General features: G+C 41.7%; 1 protein-coding gene across 1 annotated transcript in view; it reads left to right on the top strand.

The window, feature by feature from the left end:
• The first annotated feature begins 1,244 nt into the window (after positions 1–1,244).
• LOC124176820 (PH domain leucine-rich repeat-containing protein phosphatase 2) overlaps positions 1,245–18,673 on the top strand; it is a 133,350-nt gene continuing 115,921 nt past the window's right edge. Inside the window, exons 1-2 of the mRNA XM_046558551.1 lie at positions 1,245–1,539; positions 5,451–7,249. Of these exons, the coding sequence (XP_046414507.1) occupies positions 5,459–7,249 (1,791 nt within the window). The 5' untranslated portion in view covers positions 1,245–1,539; positions 5,451–5,458. The remainder of the gene's footprint in view (positions 1,540–5,450; positions 7,250–18,673) is intronic.

Raw genomic sequence — 18,673 nt, 5'->3', positions numbered from 1 at the left:
AGTCGACGAATACTGGACTGGTAAAAACAATCCATACACCACGTTGGTAATCCCAATGAGAAACTTCATGGGTTTCTGATGAGTAAGTAAAAGTATCCAGACGTAAGACCGGACGAAATTATAGGTACGTTAAATTTAATATCATTTGAACAAAGTTCAATAATGAAATACGAAACAAATATACCTGTTTCAACGAATGCCTCATATATGGTACACTGAGAAAAACTTCATTAGTTACAGTAACTAGGAAAATTGAGTAAAACAGGTATCGTTAAAAAAACTGTTTGAATATTGTTGGAATTCCGAAAAACGAGGTGCTCGTAACCATTTCACGCTATCGTCGATCCTTTTTTATAAAAATAGTAACAGATACTAGACTTTCTGGTAACAGTTAGAAAACTAAGTTTCATCTTCTACCTAGAAGTATATTTTTTGATTGTGGTAAAAAATGAAAATAGTTAAGGACTGAGCGGTACGGGGAATAAAAATTTCTCTCATTGTATGTCCGATATGTGTCTCTAATTTGTGTGTCATCTGTTTGAAAATTTAAAGTCTCGTTGTCACTCTTGTTGCTATATCTGTCTCTCTTTCTCTCTGTTTCTATCGTCTCTGTGTTCACTTTTCTTATGTTCTAATCTTCTCAGGTCTCTAGCATCAGCTGTATCCTCAGTATTGTTCTAAACGCGGAATAAAGCGAATCATCAAAGCGAATCTCTCTCTTTATTTCGATCTCCACGCATTCTCAAACCCTTTCGCGAACCTTCTGGGATTAAAATTATCGAACTTTCTCTACCACCAAACAATATCTCTAAAAGGTTTTTAAATGCATACATAAATAACACATTGTTCCTGTGCTGATATTTCGTTGAAAACTTGTTTTTCTGGAATAGTTTCTCTAACCTATGCAACAAATTTCAAGACTTGATCGATGGTAACCAAAATCTGAATATTCCTCCATCATCCATTCGATAACCAGTGGTCGAAAAACGCTTCACAACGAGCCCGATCTGCGTAGAAAAGTCCCAGCCAAAAATTGACTCGAAATCATGATCGGTCTGTGCAACTTCCAAGGGTTTTCACAACGGCGATATGAAGGAACGGGAAGGGCACGGGCTGCGTTTTCGATCAGGGGCACCTGGGCGCACCTGAGCGCACCTGAGAATCCTGATGCCTGTTGCGCGCTGGGCCAACAGCCAACAGCCAACATCCAACAGCCAACAGGTGAGCAGCGAGGATCCGAAAGAAGACAGCATGCTGCCGGTAGTGTCAGTCGGTGATTGTGATGCGTGAGGTGCGTGCGGTGTTCACAGTGCGGTGTCATGCTCTGTGGGTAACATATAAACGTGCGTTTTTCTCCAACTTGGTACACGGTTTTGTCTGAAATCATCGCCGACTCTCCTCTCCTATGTCACGTCGTTTTCTCCTGTGGGATGTTCTCCGTTGGCGCCAATTTCGCGCCGACGTCTGATCCTTGATGACGTCTCACTTCATCGCCAAAACACCTTTACAGACAACGGTTTCAGTCGCAGACTGTGAAAGGTGAGACCGATGTGCATATTCTCATTTTTTACTGGTCTTTTCTTCCACCATTGTTCCCCTGTTTTCATCCCGTTCTCGGTGACACGTGGATAGCGAGAGATAGAGAGAGAGAGAAAGAGAGAACGAGAGAGAGAGAGAGAGAGAGATTTCGTTACGTAAGGAGAAGAAAACGAAAACATTACCGAGAAACAAAGTGGCGAACGTATGTGAACGCTCGTATTACGACGCAGTAAAAGTTGTACGCCATGGCTATTGTGGGTGGGCACATGTCAGGCTTGAATTTAGGATAATGCAGGGCTTGCCGTCCAGCGTATAATATCAACTATTGTTCTCCTCTCGTATGAGGTAAGCCTTGCTCATCCAAACGTTAAATAAAGTCCGATCGCTCCGCTCCCGTACTAGCATCACTTTTCTCGGTACTAAATGTGTTATCTAACTCGTCATCTTGCTATATTTTTATTTTTTGTTTCTTTTTTCTTCCCAATTGTTGTCAGCACGACAAGTGAAATTGATTTCAAGATCTTCAGTCTTTTTTGAGGAAATTCTGAATCCCTTTCAAACCTGTCCATGAACTACAGTGAATGTAAGAATGTTACCAGATCCTTGGACTCATTGACAAGTTGAATCCTTGACATGTGTCGTAAGTGTCACAAAATGATTCTATCGTTTCAATTTGATTCTAATTTTAAATCAGTTGTTGAAGTTGTTGGTACCCTTGCAGCGCAAATATATTGCCAACTATAGTTTCATGTGTTACTATCGCCGTATGGTGACGTCAGCAGCAGCTATACATTGTCATTTATAGAGATTTACGATCCCATAATCAACAATCCGAGTCCCTGATCTATAATTCCATCTCGTTAATCATCAATTTTCGGAGAGAATCGGTGCGGAATATCGTCGACACATCGTCGCGATCACGGCTGTCGCTGACACAGCGTTAGTTTCATTATCGCGTCACTGTTACTTTCAGGACGAACTTCCTCATTTTGAGGATCCATTGTCACGGGTGGAATTGGAATTGATCGCGCAGTCGTGTCTAGTTTCGTTCTTAAAAAAAGAAAGACGGAGATTGGAGGCAATTAAAATGATATTATCTGTAGAAATGAAAGAGGGAAAAAGTGACAGTCGGGTCTGCCCTTTAACACACGCTTGAACGATTTACCCGAATGGGATATTGCGTTGGTACGCACATTTACGATTTTTTGCAACGCATAACCCGTGTAGCTGTGCATCACCCAATTATTTTTCCGCTCGTAAACACGAGCACCGATTCACGGAACATGCGGGATAATTGGCTGTATCGCAGATGCATGAAATCATTGTACGGAAGAAATTTAACGAGATTGGTACTCGTGACGTGAACCAGCTCGATTTTCTCTCCATTCGTCTCAGTTATTGCATTGAAATCATTATTCGTTGTGTCTGAAAAGCTTCTGCGGGTGAAAGCTGCGATCTGTCAATCTTTCATTTCGCTCGATTCTACCGATGAAAAGAATTCACACTCCGGGTTTCGGACTCGTACGTGTTTCACGTGTAGAATCCATCGCGCCGCGTACGTTGTACAACGAAACGTACTTGTACCTTCGCCCGACACAGGATACGTGACTGGCTATGTGGCTAGGGGGATTTGGTCACGCGCCGTGGATCGTTCGACGGTCAAAGCCGCGTATAAATAAACATGTATCACACGTACGCGAGTTTCCGTCGCGGTGTGGATGCAGCCCACACATTACCATGCACCTTGACTACATAGATCGTTTCCATAAGATGCGTAATTATCAGGGCGTGTATGTACCCGTAAGAAATACTTTGATGTTCGATGAAAACAAAGATGAGAACGAAAAACTTGTCGACGAGTTTAGAATAGTCTTTGATGAAGTTGGATGACGATGTCTAACGGTATATGGACGTGTGCGCTATTATACGACCTTTTACCACGCGTAAGGGTAAAAAGGCGTGTTTTTCCCTTTGTATTTATGCTAGAAACATGAGGATACATTCAAAAACGTTTAGATTGAAAAATGGGTCAATTAAAGTGGAACAAACGAAAATCGTCACGTTCAGTAATGGTGTAAGGTCGCATGTGCCCGCCTACGACCTTATACCGTTACGTTCGATATTATTTTCTGAGAAAATAAAAAATTTTAACCGTTCTTCCCGAAATCGACGGATCTTTCAAATCAAAATTTTTTACAATCTTTACGAAAAAGCACGAAAATGGCGTATGCGATCTTATACTATTTGTAAATATGATGAATAGAAGTATATTTTTTTGCTGAAAAGGTGTATCCACGAAACATAAGGCCTTTTACTTTTGTTTATTTTTTTAACCAATATTTGTGTAGATGTGCGTCTTGAGTAGTTTTGTAGCGAATATGACAAACAATAAACTGTACACCCTTTTACCACCAAATTTTAATTTTTGGCACATACGTCCCTGTATCCTTAGACATGCGATATACCTACAGCACCTAGTGTCTAGACGAGTTGATAAAAAAACTAATTGTGATGTTTTCAGACAGTCTTTACTCGAAAGATTTTGTGTGGGATGTTTTGTTGACACAGTAATTATGCTAGTAAAATTATATGAAAAAAAAATTTCACACAATACTCGACAATTTTAATTGGCTTAAGCCTGTCCACGCTCCAATGGACAGATTTCACGAAAAATTAGGACATCGCGAAGAAAATTCTACCGCAAATATGCTCAAAAATAGATTAACTGACTTTTCAAGCGTGAATAGAAAAATTTGTACGATCGTTAACATTTTTCATCGAATGCAACAATATTGAAATTAGTTACAAAATAGTTTTTGTTGATATTTGGAGTAGTTGCCATGAGGACTTTTAAAAACAGGTATACATATAGATGACCAGAGTTTTACCAAATACATTTTTTCAATTCGTACTGCCAGAGCGAAAAATTGGTATTACAATTCTTCCCCATTAACCGTTTTTAACGTCTGGCTAATTTTATTCTTGCAATTACTTCGCCTTTTTTTTTTTTAATTCTCCGTCGTTACGGTCCTTCATCAGGCACACACAATGCACACAACAGTTACACAACGAAGTGGGCATGAAAATTCGCAAGCCCGAGAGCTTTCAGAAGAAATCCCGTCAGCGAAACAGGGGTGAATGGGTGCGCGCGTGCCGTTTATTTATCATTCCATAGGGTATGAATTTATCGCCATATTCGGTGAATTTATGCCCGTTGGAGGCGGTGGTGTTCCGCGGTTCTTCCCTTTTCCTCAACGAAATACGCGGCCACTCGTCTTTCCGTGTGTCAAGCATAGCTACATTTGTCAGCCCGCCGTGCGTATACGCGTACCATGAAATATCCACTTGGTCTTTTCCTTCGGTTTATCCATCTGGGACATAATATTATATCTGGACGATTTACGAGACTCTAGACGCTTGTCGAGGGCTCTGATTGGTCGAGGGTGAAGCGAGCGCCGGACGAAATGTGAAATCAACATCAATCGCGCATGCGCCTGCGCGCTGGCGCCACTTAACCTCTCCGATGAACTCTTCTCCTAACCGCTCTTCAACCTCAGTTGCTGGGAATTTTTATTGCGGTAGACGGGGGGTTTTATTGTATCAAGCAGGTGGCGGTGATATGAAAAGGCTGTAGATGTTTTTGATCGAAAATAAATTTCAACCTGACGCCGGATTCTCAAGGACGACAGGCGACGCACTAGGCAGGTATTACGTCACGCCTACGCCATCGGAATGGTAATCGCGCTCCTCGATCACCATAAATCTGTTGTATACCTTACCCGTAACAATTCCCACGTCAATTTGGAATCCTCCAAGCCCCCAGCTGCAAAGCTTAGCTTTTGCACGATCGATTTGGGAATCGGTTCTTACAACACATTCAGCAATTTCTAATCATTTTCAACTCTCCCCAGGTGACGCCATGGTCGTTTTCAAGCCAACGGAAGAGATGGCGCTGACGCAACAGGCGTCCCCGAAACTGCGACGGTCGAGGAGACTCTCATCAACGCGAGGGTTGGTGCCGAAGAATATAAGGGAACTGGGAGAGCGTGATCTGAATCAAAAACTGGGACTTTGCCCGATTATGAGCGTGAGGACCACGGATAAAAAGAGTCTGGACCGTGGTCGACTGTCCCAGGAATGGGATTTCAATGAAAAAATCAGTCTCAGTAGCGGATCCAGTCCCAGGATCGATCTTAGGGCTGGTTTTGAGCTCGCTAAGGACTCTGCAAGGTTAGCCGAGCTCAGAGGAGAAGGAAAGAACTCATCGCAGTGGTACGTTAACCGTACTGCCTGCAAGGACTCCAGGGTCATTCAGGAAAACGTGATAAAGAGCGACTCGAAGTACGAGATTGGAGTGCCGAAGGAGTCCGGAAAAGTCCCAGGGAAAACGAAGGTACAGAGGAATCGAGAGAGTGAAACTGCAGGCTCGTCCTCTAAGACCATGCAGAGGTCGTCGAGGGATGGAGAAAAGACGACGGGGACGAAGAGCAGATCAAAAGTGAGCAAGGATAAAATCGAAAAGGCAAACGACTCGATATCGAAAAGGTTGGAGCTGATACACGAACTGAATCAAAGGATTCTTGCTAACTACGAAAAGTTCCAGCAAAAGTCGAAAAGGTCGCATTCGAAGAGCTCGAAGGACTCGAAGGAAGCCTTGAGAGGCTTGAGGAGGGATTCAGAGGTCAGCGGCCGAAAGCCGGCCGAAAACTTGAGCACAGTTTCCAAAGAGTTGATCGCCTACTCTCAGGTGACTAAAACGAGGCAGAAGACCATCGACCCCACACGAGATACACAGGACTTTCAACGACAGAAATCTGACACGAGCAAGTTTACGTTTTCTCGCGATTATTGCGAGCGTCTCGTCTCGAAGCTGGACAAGCCCGAAACAAATCGCAAGAAGGGAAGGGCACCAGTTCCGCCCAAGAAACAACCTTCAAACCCGAAGACGTTGCGTGACGTTAATGAGAACTTCAGCATGGCTCCTAGAGCGAATTTTTACCAACCCCAAAATCTACCCGAAGTCTGTGATCCCAGCTTCAAGGTTACGCGAAAACCACACTCCACCGTGTCGAGTCACACTGAGAGAAAAAAGCTCTCTAAAGACAATGGGTCGAGGTTTTGCTTGGAAGAGGAAAAAGACAAGAAAAAGATGATTACAGTCCCGAAAGTGAATCCTGTTCCTTCCACAGAATCTGCTTCGAAAGATGCCCGTCAGGGTGAGCTGCACGAACCAAAATGCGTGACTGTGCTATCCAAAAGTGAGAACGTTTCATCCGGGATGTCGGATCATATTCGAAGGATATCTGAGAGGCCAGATGATGGTGAGACTATCCTGGAAAAGAGGATCCTCGACGACTTGAACCGCACGATCAGCAAATTCGACGTTGAAACAGACACGCTGCAAGTCTCGGTGACGGAAAGCCAATCTTCAACTGGGAAGACCGAGAGTTTCAGCTCGGATTCCATTGAGAGTGGCTCTTCTCCATCGACGAAAATGAAGAACGGGAGTTTCGACTCCAGCTGCTGCCACGTCGAGCCCTTCAATTCCTCTTGGGACTCGGGTGTCGGTGGCGACGTTTGCGGGGGAAGCGGATGGGTGAGAGTTCACACCGGAATCGAGAGTAGCCTGGTTTACCTGACCTTGGAAACAACGGCCAAGGACGTTTGCAGGGACATGCTCCTTGGGGAGGACCTGTCCCTTTTCGTGCAGGTGAGTCGCCCCCGTTTTCTTTATCACGTTATCCCTTCCACGCCTGGAATCTTGATATTTGCAAATCTACAGCTAGGTCATGTAGAAATTAAAGCTATTCCACGGAGGATTACAAAACAAGCCATCTTATTTCAAGTACGTGATGACAATGCCTTGGATTGCACATTATGCTTTCAAGTAAGCGAATTCTTTTTGGGAAATGGCAAGCACACTACTGATTCATTAACTTCGAAATCGTTCTTGTTGTACGAAAAATGAGATAAATCTCAGCGTGACTTAAAAAGACTTTAACTGACTTGACGTTGCTTCACGGCGTGAAAAATGGCTGAAAACAGTTTCAAACGATTTCACGTAACTTTCACACAACTCCACTCAACGTTCAGAGATTCAGAGGTAGAATCGAGCACGAAGTCCTGCCCCTATCCTGCAGGAATTCGTATGTAAAAAGTTTCGTCTCCACCCTCTGAATTTTTTTTTCCGGTGTTAGCTTGGAATTTATAAGGTTCTCCAGGATTTCATAGGTCCGATACGACGTCAACTCTGGGGTAGTTGCATATTGTACCGCGTAGTTGAAATTTCTACATTGTTTTGTTCACGTCTCGAGCGTTTGCCTTTGATTACCAACCTCGCAAATCTCGACGCGACTCGACATCCAGATTCCTGATCTTGTTACGAAAATTCCCGCTTGTCTAACGAGCATCTGTTTGGCAAATTAGCGAAAAGCCTTATTATATCCGAGACCATTCGCGTTGGCGCGGCACTTTAAGGGGACCAGTACTGATTTTTTCAAAAGACATCAGTGGTCCAAAATCAACTTGTTTCGCACTTAAAATTCGTTTCTCGTCAAAAAGAATTCTAGGAAAAAAATGTGTGCCTTGAGGATTATTTCATGCGAAAAGCTTCCTCGCGACGACTCATAAATTTGGGGATTAGAAAATAACCTAATTCTACGCATGGACTTTAAGAATCGCCAGTGACGTTATCAGGCTGAGTTCGACCTGAAGTTTGCGCATTTAACTTACAAGGCACCAAAAGGGCAAATCGAGTGATTGTCTTGAAAATGTCCGTTGGCCACCATTTTGTTTTAAAAAAAAATTTGATGTTGATCTGAATTGAACTGTGATTAAACAATGAATCGATTTTGGACACCGTTGGATCTTCTGAAAGTAGCTCCACTGCTCCTCTTGAAGAAACAAGTATACGATGTATGTCGCTGATTACGTGCGGTGGAATCGCAGACCAGTAATCAATTACCAGTCACCGCACGTTTCGCGTATTTTCTAGCCGCACCAGCGGCCTCACACCGCTCGTTAAAATTCCTCAGAATTCTCCGCAAGTCATTTCCCGGAGCGTATGCATCCCGCGCGGTCTTTACCACCCCGGATCTTTGCTTGTCATCTGGTGCGAGTTTCAGCGGGTATACATACACTCTGGTAAAACAGGAAATTCGCCGTTTCTCGAAAAAGAAATTTTCATTCTTCATATTCAATTTAACAGACAATGCAGACCTCCGTCGTTCAGATTTTTCAACGTAAATTTATTCGCTCCTTTGTCCCCGAAAACTGGAATGAAGAAAGTGAATGGAAAAACGTGGAATGATAATTTAAACGTTATACTTTAAATCAAGAGCAATATTTCTTCACTCCGTATTCCTGCTGCGAATTCAAGGTTCTAAAGACAGAGAGAGAGAAAAGAGAATTACCGCTGTCTTCAAACCGAACAAATCAGCAGTTTAGTGCCCATGACGGTGGACTTAGTATCAATTATCGGTAATTACAAGTTACAGTAAAGCTCTGGCGCGTGTTTCCTCTTTCGGAAAGAGATTCAAGGGTGATATTCTCCAGTAATCAGTACCACCCTTTACCTAAGCTCGGGAGATTTTTTTAATCAACTTCTTTGAGCTTTAAAGAGAATATTTTGTGATGAGAAGCCCGGGTTTTGCCCCAGTTGTTTCCTGTGATCCCGGGAACGAGATGAGAAATAAATTTGAGGATCCCATTTTCCGTTCGGAGCAACCACCGCATGTTCGCCAGAATCAAGTGATGTACAGTCGGAGCCTGTCAATATCATCGCTAGAGCTGCAGCCGGTATTTTTCCAATTATCTCCAGGTAGAACGATATCGCAAATCTCTTGCCAAGAGGTCGGGGAAAAATTTCCGCCTATTGATTTCCCTCCCCCCCTCTTGTCCTCCCTTTCGATTCACACGCAGCGAGCAGCCGGGTCCGAACAAAGATTTGGTAAACCTGCTTGCCCGTGTGGAAGGGCCAAAGTCTTTTTCGCGTAAAAATAACAAAGGCTCTTATCGATATCTAGACCTTGGATAATACTTAGGAAACTTTTAACACTCCGACATCCATTTGAAAAATCGATATTACCAACTGCACGAAGTCGCAGGCTATCATCATCACCACATTATTATTCCTGATATTCTTGATTCAGCAGCTGGCAAGCTCGGATGACCGGCTCTTTGACCGAAAGCACACAGGAAAAGCAGCTTTTCTAAAATTCACGGAATTCTCCGTGCCAACCAATTTCGTTTAAGCAATGGGAATGGATTAGTTGCTTCGTAACGATGAAAGTTTTCGCCTGTCGAGATTAACTTCTATCTACCAAGCCTAGGCTACCAGCTTGAACAATGGTTCCATAATGGAGATGACAACGAATACCCGAATTTTCTGAAACAATGATTTTATCACTTTTCTACAGACCAGCCACATTCTCAAGGTAAATAACCTGGCTTAAAAATTTTCTGCAATCCTTGCTAAATAAGCCAACTGATGATAGTCATCATGGTTTCCTCAGTCACAGTTCTCTTATTCGGTTCTCTTCTACTGTAATACCCAATTGGAGACATTTAAACAGTCGGCATGCATTGCCAGTATCTGATGAAATTGATTTTGTCGAAAGACTGTTTTATCTCGAACTTCCGGGTTTCCGGTAGGGAGAGAAATTACTGGTTCAACTTATTCCACTATGGAGTTTTATACGTGACAGATGATTTTCCGTTAGACATTTACTACATTTTCAGTGCTGGTAGCTTTATTGAACAGCAGTATCCGCATAGCAATAATTCTTACAACCGAGCCGTTTGTTACAAGCGCACTCACTCAACAGTGCAGTAAATTCAACTAGCTATTTATTTCTGTATTTGAAATGTCCCGAATATCTGTATTGATTATCCATCAATGCTATCTGGTAAACCGTCAGTACCACTTGCAGAAAATAACCCGCAACAAAATAACCTGCGATAATATATCCTGGAAACGACAGAACCCTAATTAAAATAACCGGAGTTAAAGTAACCGGAGTTAAAATAATCTATTTTAAAATAACCTCCAACGAATTAACCACACTGATAGGAACCTTAATGAGTAGAGAATGGAATGTGAGATTCACGCATTGCAAACAATTCGTTATTCTGTCGGTATCCAACCACAATACACCATCCCGTACGAAAAACACGGAAGATGACTGTCACAGCCCAAAGTATTGTGTGTTATTATATTGTGTTGACATTTTTCGTGTGCAGTAGTATCGATAGTTTTGATAAGACCGTAATAATCTAATGATAATAATAACGATGGTAACAATAATTCAATTATCAAATAAAAATAATGAACACAATTTAAAATACATAATTCACTAATAATTATTACAGTATTTCAATTATCATTTTCACCCTTTTTGTAGGGTATATGTGTAGCGGTTATTTTTCACCAAGTCATTTATATCACGGTTATTCTATTCCAGGTCGTTTTTATCCAGGTTATTTTGTCGTGGTATTTTTTTTTTTTTTTTTTTTTTTTTAGGTCATTTTGTTGGTAATGGATGCTATCTGACTTGTCGGTTCCACGTAAGCATTCGATTTTATCTCGAGCATGGATGCAATTTTCTTTCCTGGAAAGAATCCTAATGATCGGGTTTTCTAGGAATGTCTACGTATCTCGAATCTTGAATTTCAAGCCTTCGACGTTTCCGTTTTCACATTACCTGGTTCATTGAAATGCGACGTAGCGTTCCGGGAGTGATTCAAACAGGATTAGGGTTTCGAAGTACGGGATGACCTCCGATCTCAAACTCTTCCACAGTTTAACCACCATTTACTGTTTATGTTGAGAGTTACATGTTGCAGTTTGTCCTGATGGAGTCCACCTCTCCTAGCGATTCGACAAACTCATCTTTTCCTCTTCTTTCCTTCTCCCCTTCATCCTAACGCTCTCTCGATCCTTCCAAGGAATCGCGGCTATATAGCCATAGAAAGCTGTTAACTTTGAATTTGAATATCTGATAAGAGGTGCAGATCCGGGTCAACGAGTGGGAACGTCTTGAATATTCAAGAGATTAGCTTTATCTTTGAAGAGCACTTTTAGCGCCTCGATCCTGCTCAAGAACACGCGCATTTCCCCAGGCGGGAACCTTTCTTTCAGCACTAGGCGCACATGTCAATAGTCAACAGCCAGTATTGCTTCGATCGTAGCACTCAACTTGCGGAAAAATACTGCCAGCAAAGAGGTCATTTACCGTCTGGATGGTTGTGGAAAAAGGTTGGGGAACGGGAAAACTACCCTCAACAGTTATTTGAGAAAATTTTAATAAACTTTGCCATCCTTGGAATCGTTTCAATATCATTTCCAGACGTTGAACAAGCGGTGTGCGGCAGCTGCACCTGCTGCTTCCGGTGCAACCGTAACGAAATACGTATTAGACTCTAGCTTCTCTGTAGTTGGGGCCCAGCTGCACCTGCTCGTGGTCGAGCAGAAGCCAGAGAGGCGATATTGGTTTCCAGACGGCGATGACCAGCGAGATAGTTGACTCATCAGCAGTCGGTTACTTGGGTTGGTGGGAAATCACGGATACCTGCTCCTAAGAAACCTTGCTACTGCAAAATTAGCAAGAGTCAGGACATTTTTTTGCACCCAAATTGCTCCAGCACTGTTTTTCAAGCCCTGAAAAAATGATGATCGATAAGGTTCACAAGGTTCATAAGGTTCTGTTCCTCCGATCACTTTATTAAGAAAGTGGATTCCACGTAATGGATTAAAGATAGCCTCTGGAAATCCTTGGATTGCGGTAAGACATAGTAGGGTTTTTGCTTGTTTATCGTTGCTGATTTTTCCACGGAAAGGGTGCACCTATACTTGAACGTAGAGGTGGTGGTGGCGGGTGGAGAGAGAGATTTCGTGCGGTTGCAGGAGGCAAAAGGAAAAGAGCAAACTGTGAGAGAAGGGGGAGGTGATGGGAGGTGATCGAAAAGGAAAGCAAGGGATCTCAACCTCGTAGTAAAACTTTTCGGAGAAGATATACGCCCTAACTTTGGGAATTATTTCAAGCGACATCCGGTGAACTCCTACGAGTTTCTCCAGAGACAAATCTAATGGAGCTTTTTTACCGAATCCTCGAATCTTTGCTTCCCGGGAGACCCGCCCGGGTTCGACCGAGTTCACCCGGGGTTAACCGAACCCTGCCGATGTTAATGTTGCAATTAATTTACGAGCGAACAAGCAAACGATGCAACTTAGTTGATGTCGAGGCCAAATTTTGACGGTTACATTGAAATGAATTCACCTGACTTCAACTCGCAAACGTGTCATTATTGTATTATCCGTGATGATTGAATTTTGAATTTATACAAAATCTGGCGAAATAAAGTGATCGTACTTTCAAGAAAACCTTCGTCGCCTTCTTCTGAATCAGATTCCATTTTATTCGTCTTCCGGTATCATCACCATAAATCGATATCCAATTAGAACTGTAAAAATTTTGGTTCGTTCGTTGCTTCTCGTGAACTAACCAAAATGGTGACAGCTATGGGATACGAGATGTGAAAAGTCACAGAATGCGCACCACCGATACCCGCATCAAACCTGAAAATCAAAGTGACAGTAAATAGACGTGGCCAAAGAGCAGGAAAACTTTTCTCGATGATGAAAAACTGAGAGTCGGAAGTTCCAGTCGTTTCTTTTGCTGTATCGAATCTGCCACCGACTACGGCGCTACGGCGGATAAAATCTGCTAACCGGGATCTTATCTCGGCTTCGGGTTTTTTTTTTTTTTCGTTCTTCTACGAGAGAAGGCATCTGGACCACTTTGGATCTAAAGCTAAATGGTGTTGGATGGCAGTCAAATGGCGTTAGATTGATCCCGTAATGTGGTATGTAAGCCTAATGCTCTGTGGGTGTGCGTTTACTCGTAGCAGTCGAGAGGCAGGGGCGTACCGAATGTATCGCTCCTAATTGCCGGACCGTTAACATTTAATTACTCTATGTACAGACGCGTGCGGGGGTCAAGGGGAACCAGTCAAGGGGGCAGCTTACTACTAATCCCGACTAAATCTCCAGCCCAAGCAAACTGGTTTAATCGTTTATTTATAGCTCTGGTACCGAAACCGACAGACCAGTGGCGGTGGCTGCTGTGCTAACGTCTATCGTTCGGTTACCCTCACCTAAACGGAATTTAAAGCTAATCACTTCTCGTTCTGGGGAAGACTTAATATTAAAAACTTCTTCCGCTACCGCCTGGATGGTATGGATCAATTCACATCCGCTTTAGTGCCGTACGAGCTTGCAGACATTGATTAGCGGATTAAAAATCTCGGCTATGAATAAATTTCTTAATCGGTTAGTTCTTTGATATTTTCATGTCCTCCTGGCGGCAAGCCCAAGCGTTACCAAAGTTATGTCGACTTGAGTGGAGACACACCATATTTTGGCTACCTCAAATTCTCAGCGTGACATCAAATCGAGACGCTTGTGAATTTTTACAGCTAGCATCTGGCCGCAACTCAGTTGATCCACCAAACAAGCAGACAAAAAACTCTGTGGAAATTAGTTGAATCTACCAATGGAATCATAGTATTCGGTGCATGGATGTTTAGGCGGTTAGACTTCTCAGACTTTCACTTCACGTTACTGTACATTTGTCACTTTGGTGGATTAAAATTGAGAATCGCCTGGCGTATGGAATTTTAAGAAAAAGTAGAACGTGACAAATCCTGATATCTCGCTTAATCTCCCACTTTTACTTTGCATGGAATCCTTTCATTGGACGTGATGAACATTAAAGCAGCCTTTCAACCGGATAAACTTCGATTGGTGATAACTTATTCATAGAAAATAAAAAGAACAGAAAAATATTTAAACAACTGGCTTAGACTACGGCACATTTTCCTACACCTTTTTTGGACAACGTCGAAGAGTAGTTAATCACGAAATAAGGTATAGGTTCTCACTACTCACGTTTCTAGAAACAATGCTGTATAACTTGATGGAGGAAACAACGAAAAGAACGTGATCGAAAAAACCTGATCAAACACAACGCATCCGATAGGCGCCAAATGCGACACTGTCTCGTAAAGAGGAAGCCGTGTTCAAATCCAGGAACGGGAATTTGAGTACCTGTACAAGTTGCCCGTTTCAGCGTTCCACGTCAACCGCCACTCGACTCGTATAACGCAGAGCTACCTGTGCAAGGTATTGATTTTCGTGCAACTCCGCTGCGCTGAACTGCTGGTAGTGATGATCATTTTTACTCGACTAATTAGACGAGTGGCCAATTTAACTGCAAAAAAATCTAGCACAATTTCGCAGGGAGATCGTTTTGGTGTTAGGTTTACAACCCATGACGCCCATCCTGCAAAAGCGCACTGACATCGAATTACGAACGAGACTTTGTTCGCAACCCAAAATATCCAGATATCCAGAAGTTGATAATGTTCTAGCTGCACAACTTCTACGGCTTTTCCACCAGCGTGTTGTCGGATCTGCGTTGAATATTTTACGATGAAGCTTTTTCGCTAGGAACATTTACCGCATCTATTTCACGGCTTACGTGCTAAAGCCCTTAGCCGATATCCGTCTCGTTGCTTATTAATAATGCAAGCGTTATCCCAGGTAGCACTGTATATGGAAGAAAAAGGCATCGCCGCTATTTTGACGTTGAAAGACTTCACTCTTTACAATTTAACATAAAAGGAAATTGTTGTTATCACGTAGTGAAATTCACCGTTAAGAACATTTCACCATCTTTCACTTCAGTTTCAAGTTCATACATCTACAATTTGGTTCGAATTTGCCTCTGTAGAAAGCGAATTTCTTTCCACAAACGTGACTCCAATCTTCAAAACTTCTATAAGCTCGTGCACACGAATGCATATTCTCATAAAAAATTTGTGATATTTGTAAATTATTGCACGAGTTTTTCCACGAAGCCAGCGAGTGAAAATTTCAACAGTATTTTGCTGTACATGCCTGAGCTTTCAGCAGTAAATTCTTACCCCCCCCAGTCAAGGGGTGTTGAACCGTTTTACAAATGCACCCTTGGGCTGCCCCTCTTCAGTTCTGCAGGAAAGCCGCGGTGAACCAATAAGGGGGATCGTCTCGCTCTGGCCGTCAAGCTTAGGTATTCTCGGGCAATGGAGAAGCCTACGATACGCTGGAGGTTTGAGGGAGCAGCGTACTAAAGGACCGAATGTTTATTGCGCGGACACCACTCGCTGCCTTAAGATGCAACATCCGTCCTACGGGTAACCTCAGGGACTCCTTTCGCTTGACATTACATGCATTTCAAATCACTGTCAAACTGTTGCCGTAATAATAAAAGGCACGCAATACTCTCGTTTATCATTTTTTGGCTTAATTTTTGATCCTGATTTTGGCAAAATAGGATCAATGGTTTGTACGGATGCACTGAGAGAAATTTTTAGTTCCGGTTACCGGTCAGTCCTTAACTATTTTCATTTTTTACCACAATCGAAAAATATAGTTCCAGGTAGAAAGTGAAAATTGGTTTTGCATCTGTTACTATTCTTTCTCATTACGATCACTGTTACTATATTTTCTTGTAACTGTTGCGAAAATTTAACGCTTGTGCAACAATAAATCGATGTTAAAGCCTTATTTAACTGAAGAAGTAGAGTCAACCGAACAAACTGATTTTGCGTCGCAATTACCAAAAAAGGATCGACAATAGCGGAAAATGGTTACGCGTACCTCGTTTTACATAATTCCAACATTTTTTTAACGATACCTGTTTTACTGAATTATTCTACTTACTGTAACAAATGAAATGTTTCTCAGTATGGAATCCTACCCGTATGAAAAAAAAATCGTACATCAGTCTAGAAGATTGGAAGTTACGGAAAAATGTTTAAAAATGTATTTCAATAGCACCAAATTGAATTTTAAAGTCCGACAAATTATCTGGAAGAATGTGGAACTTCCGAATTTTCTAATAGTTTGAACGTTTGCCATTTTGAAAACGGATGTGAAGAAGGTCTGCAAAAGATACTTGATCATAGTGCAGATGGAGACAATTTTTTATCCATATATTGGCAAAATCGGTGAAGTGATTTCTTTGGTATCGTGTTCATACACACAGAAATACACACGCATGCACCCGTTTTTGAAATGACTTGTAAATTATTTTGTAGTGGATTCTTCCATTGTGGTTTCAAAATTTTCTCTCGTTGAGACCTTGTTTATACAGCGAAGGTAAGGGTCTAAGACTCTCCGTTTGCGAGCCGTCGCGTCGTGCCTAAGAAGGATACGCAAACTTAAACTCTACAATTGAAGCCGACGAGATTTCGACTCGAGCCCAATTGATTCTGAGCACAGCTCGAAGTTCCAAGCAAATGGTGTGACATTTATAAGATCGAATCGATGAAAAATGTCGGCTAGCAGTGTCAATAATGACTGTGTAATTCTTACAGTCACTTGGTATCAGATACTAGTTGTCAATTGTGGTTAATGTTCATTAAGAACTCAGAAAACGACAGTCTATTTCCGGGTTAACTGCTTCAAAGTTCCTTGCATTCAGGTCATTTTATTGGCAGTACTCGAAGTCCAGGTCATCCAATTCAATGGTATCGATGTCCCGCTCATCATTTTCAAACTTTTCAGTGTCTGTGTCATCACCTTTGTAGTTTTCGATGTGCGGAATATCATCGTAACAAAGTTATTGATGCCGAATCATTCGCTTTTTCTAGTTTTTGAAGTCAAAGTTATTAATTCCATAGTTTTAAATGTCCAGGTCACGGGTTCCCCAGTTTTCACTGTCTAGAACATTTGCTCTATATTTTTTCGTATTCTCAAATTTCATGGAGTTTTGTAGGTTGGACTCAATTAAAGAATATAATGGAATACAGTAATTCTGGTTGGCGTGGTTCACAAAATGTAAATGTCTAGATGAGTGAACAGCCTCTAGTTGATAAATAAACTATAAAAAAGTACCTTTATTTTACAAACCATCTTCAAATAACTCGGAAATCACAACACAGACCATATCCAACATTTTATGAGTTTCACAGCTTTTTGTATACAATTTCACATAATTATGTACATTTTTGTCGATTTTAGTTTCGTCGGATATTGACGTTTTGAATTTCGTGGCTGGTGTGATTAATTTTCAAGCTGGCGGTAATTTTTAATATTAACAGTGCTTTTGCCGCTTAGTTATTAGAGTAATCTCGAGAAATACATCAGCTCACCGAAGCGTAGTCGTCGATGTGAAGCAGTTCCAATTAGGCACGTCCAAGCTGGATTGTGCTCAGTGGTGCTTTTGGTTCGTTCAACAAGCACTTGTCTCACGTTCGGGACTTCGGCAATCGAACCGTAATCAACGACGAAATTGGAACCATTATAATACGACAGCTGAATGATCCTTCTGAAAATCGGTGTACATTACATTTCTGTAATTGATAAGCTGAAAATGCGTTTACAGGAGATTTTTATCATTGCGGATAATCTCAAACAGCATTTTTCAGACATTACATTTACCGCGTAACTTACTGTTGATCTGCATTTTTCAGCCGTACATTTGTAAAAGTAGATTGGTTATTGCCCCTGATAAAACGCGGCTCAAAACCTTGATAGTGATGTCGATAAAATTACAAAATTTTAATTTATCTGATCAACAGAATATACAGCAGAAGTGTCGAACGGAAGTTTGCAGAAATTTGACGTGATACCGATTATTTTTGGTACAGTTTCAACGTTTTTTGCGCTTTCCTCTTTGGAACGACAAATTGCTGCGAGGCAGTCTCAGCTGATATTTCGGTCGTCCTAAATAATTTTCCGAAACTTTCACTACTCGCGGATTACGGTACGAAGAAAAGAAAACCTGAAATATTTCCATTACCAAAAAATTTGGTCGTAATGACCGATTAATATTTCGATTGCACCATGAAAAACGTATTTATTTCATGAAAATGATTCAATTGAAATCGAGATTTCATTTTTATAAGTACATTTTATTGAATTGAATTTTTTTGGATGCTGCACCATTCATTTTTGTATAATTTCGTTATTTACAACAAAGTATTTTGGTCCCACGATGAAATATTGTACAAATTGATTTTTTCCAAAAAGAGAAAAGTTTTCACTGAATGTGTGAGGTTATTCAATAAAATTGAATCGAATTATTCTCTA

Source organism: Neodiprion fabricii, chromosome 2, assembly GCF_021155785.1.
Source record: "Neodiprion fabricii isolate iyNeoFabr1 chromosome 2, iyNeoFabr1.1, whole genome shotgun sequence".
NCBI classification, from domain to species: domain Eukaryota; kingdom Metazoa; phylum Arthropoda; class Insecta; order Hymenoptera; family Diprionidae; genus Neodiprion; species Neodiprion fabricii.
The sequence above is the reverse complement of the archived record's forward strand: the minus strand, read 5'-3'. Positions and strand labels throughout refer to the sequence as shown.